This window comes from Montipora capricornis, chromosome 10 (assembly GCF_036669925.1).
Source record: "Montipora capricornis isolate CH-2021 chromosome 10, ASM3666992v2, whole genome shotgun sequence".
NCBI classification, from domain to species: domain Eukaryota; kingdom Metazoa; phylum Cnidaria; class Anthozoa; order Scleractinia; family Acroporidae; genus Montipora; species Montipora capricornis.
In genome coordinates this window covers 9,134,282-9,144,281 of record NC_090892.1, presented here as the reverse complement: position 1 = coordinate 9,144,281, position 10,000 = coordinate 9,134,282, and the positions used below count along the sequence as shown (strand labels likewise).

The following is a 10,000-nucleotide window of genomic DNA, read 5'->3' as shown; positions in this document are numbered from 1 at the left end:
TCTGTGTCATTACTTTTTTGTTAACGTATGGGAACTGGCTGTTTGCCTTAGTTGGTTGAGCATGAGACCACTTTGCAGAGGTCACGGCATTAAAAAACTCAGGCTGGACCAACACTCAGGGACTTTGAATTAAATAGTGGCATGAAGAGAGTAATTATGGCCATTTTATCCTTTTTGGTTCATGGGGATTTTATAGAATTTTAGTAGGAAGTCATTGCCACTAACAAAATTAATCATATCTCTTTGTACACCATTGAAGAACCACAAGTTCTGTTGATGCTTCAAAAGCAGAAGGTCCCAAAGTTCTCTTTACTGGAATAACTCCATCCGAAGTATCAAGGCTAACTGAGGTTTGCAAGTTTTTCATGTGTTTTTTTTTTTTACTCTATTTTCCTCTGTAAAGGCGCACAAACTTTGCAAGCTGTCATCCAATACTGACCGCTTTTATCAATGATTCTTTTCAGATAGTTATTGAACTTGGAGGGACGGTTGTAGCATCTGTCAAACAATGTACCCACCTTGTTACAAGAAAGGTAAAAAAAGCAGTACCTTTATACTGTACAGTTTAAATACACTTTGTAATTTAATTGTGGTGTCAGGCAGAGAGGTGCGATATAACAAACTTAACCCAGCAAGCACCCAAACCTGTACCTGATTTGGCAGCTTCTACCATTCCTAAATCAGCCTCTGAAGCCACAGCTGATATTGATACTTTTGTTTTATTCATTTCGTCATAATGAAACCCGTCAACTGATAGATGTACATGTATCATGCATGATCAATGCTGATTGATGGAAGCATTGTTTTGTTGAAATAAGGAAGTTTATTGGTCACTTGATCACAAGTTAATTAATTCTTTATTTTAATGGCTGAAAGAACAAATATATGGATGAACAAAGCACCGATTCATTGATTGATTGATTGATTGTATCCATGTATCTGGTGGTCAGCTTGAAAGCTCGCTGTAGCCAGCATTTTAATCTTTCATTTCACAGTAATTATGTTATGGTTGAATAATGACTGTTCAAATCAGTACAATAATATCATGGAGTGTAAGTAAACTGAACTGAATCAAGCAACAAAAACAGAAAATTAACTTGTAGCATACAGCTCGGTAAAGTAGGCAATCATAGCCGTTTACTGTCTGAAAGATTTAAGCCTGTTACTACAACGATCTCTGTCAACTACATTGTTTGATTTTTTAATACCATAATTTTGAACATTCTAGTGGTGAGATGATGAACCAGTCACAAATCCTCACAATGATATCGTTATAATTTTTAAAATTTCATGCCCCTGATCTTTGAATCTTTTGAGACTTGAAAAAGAAATTAATAATCCTTGTTTTCAGATAATCCGTACAGTGAAGTTCCTGTGTGCCATCTCAATTGCCCACTATGTAGTGACACCAGAGTGGATAGACAAAAGTCAGCAGTCAAAGAGCTTTTTAGGTAATAATCTCCCACGGTTGTATCTAATGCTGTTTAGGTGCTAACCTCAAAATTCATTATTTAGCAGACAAATTTCAGTACCACGAAACATATCTTTTATGTTGCCTTATCGCAACGTCACAAATAAGTTGCGTGAAGCCAACAAAATTCGCCCTTGTTTGACCCGTGGCTGAGGAGCAGAATTTGGGGGACACTTTGTGGGTTAAGAATTTGTGAGGTGTCATGCAACACTCCCGCCTTAAATGAAGTTACAATTAAGTTGCGCGTGTTTTGTGAACTTTACCAGTGCATTACTAAAATAGTGTATTATGCTTTGGACGCGAGTTCAAGCTAAAAGAACAACAGTCTTAATTCCTGGTGACTTATGATATTGTATTAACGTGGCAATAACTTTCTCCGATTGTTTTCTCAAGCAGCTCGCTTTTTTTGTGAAAAATAATTCAAAAGGTATTCCAAGAAGAAGCACCAAGATTGATAACAACTAGAAGGAGGGCTTAGTTGAGTTATTTTGTGAATCTCGTAGCAAAAATGCGATAAGTGTAATAATTTTTTGTTTACTTATTTTCTGACAGACGCAAGAGATTACATTGTCAAAGATTCTAACTCAGAGGACATGTATGATATGGAATTGACCTTGTCTTTGCAAAGAGCAAGAGCTTGTCCACTTTTGAAGGTTTGCTCTCAAAATACTTGTTTTTAGTCATTGTAGGTACAGTATATTGTATTCTGTAAGATATGTGAAGCTGAGTTATTTAATGTGATTTCAAAAAGCAAAGATTTTTACGAAATGCAACTTATCCACAAGGTTTTAAGAGTTTTTATGCTCTGGTTTCAAGTCTGATGGAAATCCATATTGACCCAAAAGTGATAACGTTCCTTGTTCTAGTTGTCAGAAAATGTCTGTTCTCTCAATGGCCAAAGGGGATCGGGGGGGCAGCTTTCAATTTTTTTTACCAGAAATTCCGGCAGCTTCTGCAAGTACCGGAGCGGAAATTACGTAAAACAAAAGAAACAAAAGACAGAAAACAAAACAACTCCAAATAAAGACTAATCCCAAGTGACCAAAAACACAATGCTTTCCGGTACCTGCAGAAGACCCAAACTTCCGGTAAGTAAAAAGGAGACAAGTTTTGATGCAAAAAAAAAAAAAAAAAAAAAAAAAAAAAAAAAAAAAAACAAGACAACACTTTCTGAGTATACAAGGTATGTTTCGACTTCAGTTGTAAAGGTTCGTTGCAATTTGAATTTTCTAATATATTACAGGTAAGACAATAGAGTTTCAAGTTACAGCGATTACATTGTTGCTATTATTCCCGGAGAGGAAGGGACGAGGGGACTTTGACCACTGAAAGAGACCATATTTAAAACAAATTCTTCGCGTGAAACCCAAAAAGAGACCTTCACGGCAACATATGATAGCGTTTTCCCCAGCACATCCTAAGTGAGACCAAAATCCGAACTTTTACACCCCTAAGCGAGACAACGAGCATCCCCCACCCCAAAGGAGGAGAAATCGGGTTTCCCACGAGCCGTTGCGAAAAAATATCGATTTGAAGGTGTCAAATATCGGTGTGAAGGCGAGCACGCGGTCCGAAATCGACTGTATTTCAAGTGGCTATTTTTCCTTATTCAGGAACAGAGAAGGTAAGTTAAATCGTTTTATGTATTGTTTAGACATTTAAGTTCAAGCTTGCATTACAATATCGCAGCTAATTTGCCTAAGAATGAAGAAAAACATACAATTGTTTGGTGTGGTATGCATGACCGACTCGCTTTGTTCGTTCGCGGTTTTCTAACGCTTGACACAAATTGGGCCATAGCGAGTTCAATCCTGGGTACATTAGCGTAAATTCTTACCTGCTGTTGCTCGAATAGTATCTTCTTCGAATTTTATTCAATGTCCCCTTAAGTCCCCATGTTTTCAAGGAATTTGTGATCGTTGAAATTGACCTAAAATTGGCGCCAAAAATGTAAACAACTGCACGATTCTTTTCAAGTAACTGCTTTTGAACGAACACGCGTTTGCCCTGTCGAAATGAACAGTACTTTAAGAAAGATACTGTTCGGTTCTCTTCGTGTAAGGACATCAAGTGGTAACAGAAATGCTTCCCTTTTAGTCGCTATTGAAGCAAACAGCAAATGCATGGAAGAAGCCTTCGCTTCAAGATCGCTCAACGTTTCTGTTCGCACAAACAAGGAAAGACGCCGCTCTCGTAAGTCTTTTGGAAAACTAACGTGTCCCAGGACCGTTGGAAATCGGCAACAGGCTAAGTTTGCAGATTTAACATAACTCCGACTGTCTAAGTCTAAGCAATTGACGTAAAGCAATGGCGACGGAGATAGCACATCAGCGTTCACTCCGAGAAGCTCCATCGCAAATGACAGATCACGTGTCAACATCGAGCTGATACTATAGTTGGAAGCGAGGCATTATGGGAAATCCGATTTCTCCTCCTTTCCCCACCCCTTTCATATGCGAGTTCCCCCTCTCCCTATTCCCTCTTCTCCGGGCTATTATTATTGTAACGGCGCAGACAAAGAAAACAAAGATAAATAGAACATCCACGGCGTGATCCGACTGGCGTTGTATGGCGTGGGATAAATTTAGATGATTAGTAGTTGATTAAGGTTACGTACGTTTCTCCCATTTTATGCACAGGGCCAGGTTTTTCAATAAGAGCCGGCGGCCGGCGAAATTCGCCGGCTATTGCACGTGAACTCGCCGGCTATTTTTCCTTAAAAGTGACCTCAAATCTTAGGAATAACATGAGAAACATTCGCACAGAACACGAGCCTTAGATCGGCAAAGTTTTGTTCATGAAAAACTAAAGAGACACCTGAGTTGTGGGTAATTTCAGCGGCAATTTCTGTAGCCCTGTCCATGTCAAAGGCGGTGATCGAAGATTGAGCACACCATAAATTTTACAAATATTTAAGGTAGCTTTGAATTGGTTTCCAAGAGTTTTGCAAAACTTTGCTGATAGTTCCATCTCAGATTGCTAATTACTAGTCTACCTTTAAAAATGGGGCTTACAGAATGCTGTTTTGAGATATGACGAAATATAGGGTGTTTTAGGGAGAGATTTCGTGTTACCATAGTAACCTATTACGTCACAGAAGTGGACGCATTTTGTTAAGCAATAATTGGTGTTTCATGTGGTAACCATAACGTTGCTGTTACGTGATACAGTTTAGTAGTTATAACCCTTATAATAAGAAAGTGGTGAAACTGGTTCCAGCCACCTTTAAAGTTGGATTCTGGAGGCTCGTGAACGCGAGTTGGAGAATGCCAATGTAACTGGCATTACAACCAGAAAAAGAAACTTGTAGATTACCCCGGCATTTACAACTGACGGTTAGATAGGAATGTCGAAACGTGTCTCGCAAAGTCAAAAGTCGAAAGAGTGACGTGATCCTCTCACTTAAACTGGTCAATTTGAGCAATTGTCTCTTAAGCCCTGTTCACACCTATCTGGCGATTTCGCCCCAGGGCGAATCCGGAACTTTTTGAATACGCTCTCCAGGGTGGATATCTTTTAATCCGCTATGAATCCGGAACAGTGTGGACGCTAAATCCGGAAGCCTAGTTCCTTGCCGTGAAATCAATTCTCAAGTTGGTTGCCGAGAGCAATATTATTTATTTAGGGTGCCTGCTTTATTACCTCTGTTTGCTTGAAGAGTCCTGAGTACTAGAGTGAATCCGGTTACATTTTCGGATTCGCGTGGTGGGGCAAATTCGATTTGAATACGCTACGTGTGGATGGGAATATTTTGATACGTGTGGACTGGGGCCTAATACACAGGAGGCTCCAACAGGATTTGAACCCATGAGCTCTCCGATACCGATGCAATGCTCTAACCAACCAGTTGGGAGCAGGTCGGAGCAGGTCAATTTGTTGGCCTTATGTGTTCGCGTGAAAGAACTTGACGAATGAAATGAATGTGTATATGTTTTTGAAGTGCAGGTTATTGACCTGTTGTCTTTTTTTGTTTTTTGTTTATTTGTTCGTTTTTTTTCCAGATCATTGCTCATCTGCTGTTCTTTTGTTCGTTTGAAAACAAGTTTTACAAAGTATAATTGAACTTTTGGGTATAGAGAAGCTTTTGAGCTTAGCCTTTTGCATGAGGACTGGACTGCATGTATACTCCCATTTTGTATCTACCAAGTATACATCTCGAAAAGCTGTAAACTGTAATTTTATTAACACTACTTTTTATTCTTTTCACCAAAAATTTCTGGTAAGAAATCAAATCTTTGCTAGAGAATGTTTTTGTCCAAAAACTATATTTTCGGAGTTTAGCATGGGATCTTGACATGTTTATTGTTTGTTACATCATACATACAACTCAAGAGAGACACTTGGAAACTGAAAGCCAAAACCAAGGGCTTAAGTGGCCAGGAAAACTGAGATTATTTTATGTAGAGCGTATAAATATACTAAAAACACAAAACTCAACTACAAGCATGTCACGTATATTTTATCCACTAATTTCGTGGTCGGAGAAACAATTGTTCTCTCTAAACCGTGTTTTGACATGTTAAAAAAGCCACTATTTTCTTCAATTTAGTTTGATCGTAGTTAGTCTCATATATTGCTTGATCATTTATCTGGAAGGCTTTACTTTTCAGCTTAGTGGAACCCAGTCGGTTTTCAATATTGGTAGTCAGTCCTTGTAAGCATACCACTGTTTTATTTCCTTTATACATAAACAGGAAGCGCGGTGGCCTCATGTTTAGTGTGCTCGACTCCGGAGCGAGTGGTCCGGGTTCGTGTCCTGGCAGGGGACATTGTGTTGTGTTCTTGGGCAAGACACTTCGCTCCCACGGTGCCTCTCTCCACCCAGGTGTATAAACGGGCACCGGCGAATTTATTGCTGGGGGTAACTCTGCGATGGACTAGCATCCCATCCAGGGGGAGTAGAAATACTCCTTGTCGCTTCATGCTATGGAAACCGGGGATAAGCTCCAGCGTGTTGGGTCATTGGCTCGGAAAGCGCTTACTGTGTTTTTTTTTCTTTTTTACTATACATAAACAGGGCATCTCGGTGTATGTGACTCAAAATGTGGAACCCAGTCCATCGTCAATGAAGGAAATCATTCTGTGTGCGGGTGGACAGGTTGGTGTCAGTCAATGTGGCAAGAATGGATACCACACTTTAAATTTAATGATTTGTTTATGTAGTCATGTTTTTCCAGCAAAACAAATCTCCTTGTTGTTCACTGATAGCACACTCTCATTGGTTTCAGTGTTCAGTTCACTCTAGTAAACAACGTCTTAAGCCTATCTCTCTTAGCTCAAGTGGTGTACGCATTTAGGAGAATATATATCGAATCAAATGACATGAAAGAGGAGTGATATGTGGCCTCCTCGTGTACAGTTTTCAAGCATGGCTATACTTAACGGTCAGCGGGCATAAGGTCAAAGATAAGTCAAGGCAATAAGGGCATCTTTGCTGACGTCATTGTTTACATTTTGTCGAGTTTGCCTGTTAAACTTAATTAAGGGTGCGTTCGATTGACCGTATTCCGGAATAGGAATAAATGGAATAGAAGTTAGAAATCCTTCGTTTTTACCGAGATTCACATGAAAATTGTCAAACACTTGCTACAGTGCTATTTTAGACATATTTTTATCATCCTTGTTGCTTCAAAACGCCAGACATACCGTTTTAAATTATCACTTCACGAATTCTTATTCCGGAATAGGGTCAATCGAACGCGCCCTAAATCTCCAGTTTTAAGCCTTTTAGCCTTTGATTGAAGCCTTGGCTGCAAACGTGGACAGCAAACTATCAATACTGCTAACGCCTTAAACCGCATGGTTCATTTGTGGAAGCTTCTTGAGGACCAATGCTCGGAGTAGTCTGGATACGACTTTGCAGCCGATGGGCGGGCCGCCCACGATTTTCGCGCCAAAAATAATCCCAAACGAATTTGCATTCTTCGTAGTCCGGATAAACTGTGTTCTGGAAAAAATTCTCTTCCGTTCGTTCCGAACACGGGATAGTTGTGAAAAGAACCGACGAACCGATGATTTCATGTTATGTCGTTTCGGAACAGTCTCAAGAGGATGCACCCTTAGTTTAGTACCGTTCTACTAGAAAGTTTTCACTTTTTCAGCGACCACGTTCTAACCTGATTTTCTATTATACACAGGTATTAGCTAGTATACCATCACAACAGCAGCTGATAGAATGGAAAAACAGTACTACGGAGAAGGTAAATAGGACCCCTACTTTAATATGTGACAGGGTCGATGGAAAACGGTGATTCCCTAGTTCAGTAGAAATCATTCTCGCGTTTAACGTACTCCGCAGTCTGGGTTGTTGAGATTGTCAGACAAGTCGCCCACTCTTTGCACTGGGAGTGTCGCTGACTACACATGAAGGCTAACCATTGAAAAATCTAACCGAAAACATAAGTGAAATCAGTTTTGGGCGTCAATTAGAAACTCGTTGATTTGGACGTGACCACTAAAATCAGCGCTTTACAACTGCTCGTTTCAAGATAGGGGATAAATTGTCCAAGGCTAATTGGTCTTCGGTAAATTTGTCTGAAATACCGTCGGAGAAATGAAAGACGGTGAAAACATAATCGAGCTCTTTTCAATCAGGTTAGTTATGAGATATTTCTTATTTCTTGTGTAAATGTTTCTGATATAAAGAAGCATCATTTATCTTTAATTTTAAGAGGAATTTTAAGAGATAAGAAAAATCTTGGAGAGCACACAATGTAAATGTCGCGGCTCTATTGTGGGATCTTTTGTTAACTTACATCTGAATGCGAAGACCGTCTGAAGTCCTAAACTAGAACGACCAACCGCAAAATGCAGTTCGTGTTTCACAAAAGAACATTGATGAGACAGGTTGAGCAGTAGGTAGGAAGACGTCTCCGCCGAGTACTTATTTTATCCCGCGTTATCGATGGTTTTACTCCATAGGGAATGCCTGTCTTACTGGTCATAAGTTGTGAAAAGGATGTTCAGTTGTGTGCAGACTTCATAAAGAAGGGATTTGGTAAGCATTATTAAGACAAAAGAGTTACTTTCCGTGTTCCATTGTTGTCACTCAAAGAAAAGATGAGGTTTATCGGGAGGGAATCACTGCTAATCCCTCTCAATCAATCACTGTCCATGGCGGGAAGTTGGCCGCCTTTACCCGCGACAGTTGCGCGCGAACACTGCAGTTCAATCGATCACATGTGCACAATCCGACGCATCATCACGCCACAACTTCATCGCCGCCAGCGATTTAGGTTAAGTTTTCTAGTAAGCAGAATTGTCTTTTTAGGGAAAAACAGGCCAAACCTGCAATTTTGATTCAAGCGAAAGTGGCCGCCAAACTCCTGTACGCCCGCTTTAAACACTGGTTGAAGTTGTCAACTGAACTATCCTTGCACGTCGACTAGCGAAAATCGGGGACCCATCATTTCTCATTGTAACACAACAAGAATTTGTTCCCGCCATTTCTCAAAACTGGACGGTGGCTAATTATGTGTCAGATATGTTTATTTGCAGTTACACTGAAGTGTGGCATTTGCTGTAACCGAGTAATTTATGACTTTTCCAAATCAATGTTTAACTTTTGTATTTTTGTTTTTTTTTTTAGAAATACACAACGCTGAACTCATCCTATCTGGGGTCTTGAAGCAGCAATTGGACTTTGATTTGTATCCTTTGTGACAGAATTACATTTTAAATTCGCTTTCTTATTTCTTATCATCAACTGTTAGTCAAATCGTTAAACCTGTTGATGAATCGAACTTTGCATCCACCTTGTCTGTAAAAAATTTAAAACTGGGCAAAATGCACGCGTCCGAGTGGTCTTGTTTCATATATCGTGGATGTTAAGATTCCATAGAAAATTACCAAATGTTGCAGCCCAGCAATGCGATGTAAATGCACTAGAAAATATGTTTCGCATGATCTTGTCACAGCTCCGTTGAGCAGCCTATTGGGAAGAAGTGTCTAAAAACATTGACTCGTTCTTCGTATGTGCTAACCACTGGAAAGGATCCTTTGGTTAAGTACTCATAAGGGCTTTCAGCTGGAAAATATCAAGAGTAGCTGATGTCAACGTTACCTTTGCTACTGTTTGTATAGCTTCTGTTGTTTTCAAGTCTAAGGGCGCTTTCCATTTGACAGAACCGACCGGCCAGACCGGGCATTTCGAAGGACAAACTCTACAACGCATCCAAATTAACACACGTCGATGATTATATATACTCCCCGAGAAGATTGCGAGGGATTATCATGCTCGGTGTTCCTTCAAATTGTTGCATTTTCTTTACAAGTTATTGAGTCTGGCCGGCCAGTTCTGACAAAAGGAAAGCGCCCTAAGATACCAATTCCGATGTTTAGTTTGTTGTTTTCGGTTTGGGTCGTACCCCAGTCACCTTGTACCAGTTACTAAAGATGTTGTATGACCCATTTTACAACCTTTAGAAGTCGCTTATATCTTAACTCTGTAATCAGGTACAAACTCTGAACATTTGCAACCCTGTTACCGTGACATTTTTTTTTAATTGCTTGCTAGTTAGGAGAACAGGA

The 10,000-nt window shown here is 39.8% G+C and overlaps 1 protein-coding gene across 1 annotated transcript in view; it reads left to right on the top strand.

The window, feature by feature from the left end:
- Positions 1-10,000, top strand: part of LOC138019228 (PAX-interacting protein 1-like) — a 17,170-nt gene that overhangs the window by 6,545 nt on the left and 625 nt on the right. The window contains exons 8-16 of the mRNA XM_068865950.1: positions 260-350; positions 465-533; positions 1,352-1,451; positions 2,024-2,124; positions 6,489-6,569; positions 7,609-7,671; positions 8,393-8,468; positions 9,060-9,120; positions 9,926-10,000. The exon at positions 9,926-10,000 is cut by the window's right edge and continues 625 nt beyond it. Of these exons, the coding sequence (XP_068722051.1) occupies positions 2,065-2,124; positions 6,489-6,569; positions 7,609-7,671; positions 8,393-8,468; positions 9,060-9,120; positions 9,926-9,938 (354 nt within the window). The 5' untranslated portion in view covers positions 260-350; positions 465-533; positions 1,352-1,451; positions 2,024-2,064 and the 3' untranslated portion in view covers positions 9,939-10,000. The remainder of the gene's footprint in view (positions 1-259; positions 351-464; positions 534-1,351; positions 1,452-2,023; positions 2,125-6,488; positions 6,570-7,608; positions 7,672-8,392; positions 8,469-9,059; positions 9,121-9,925) is intronic.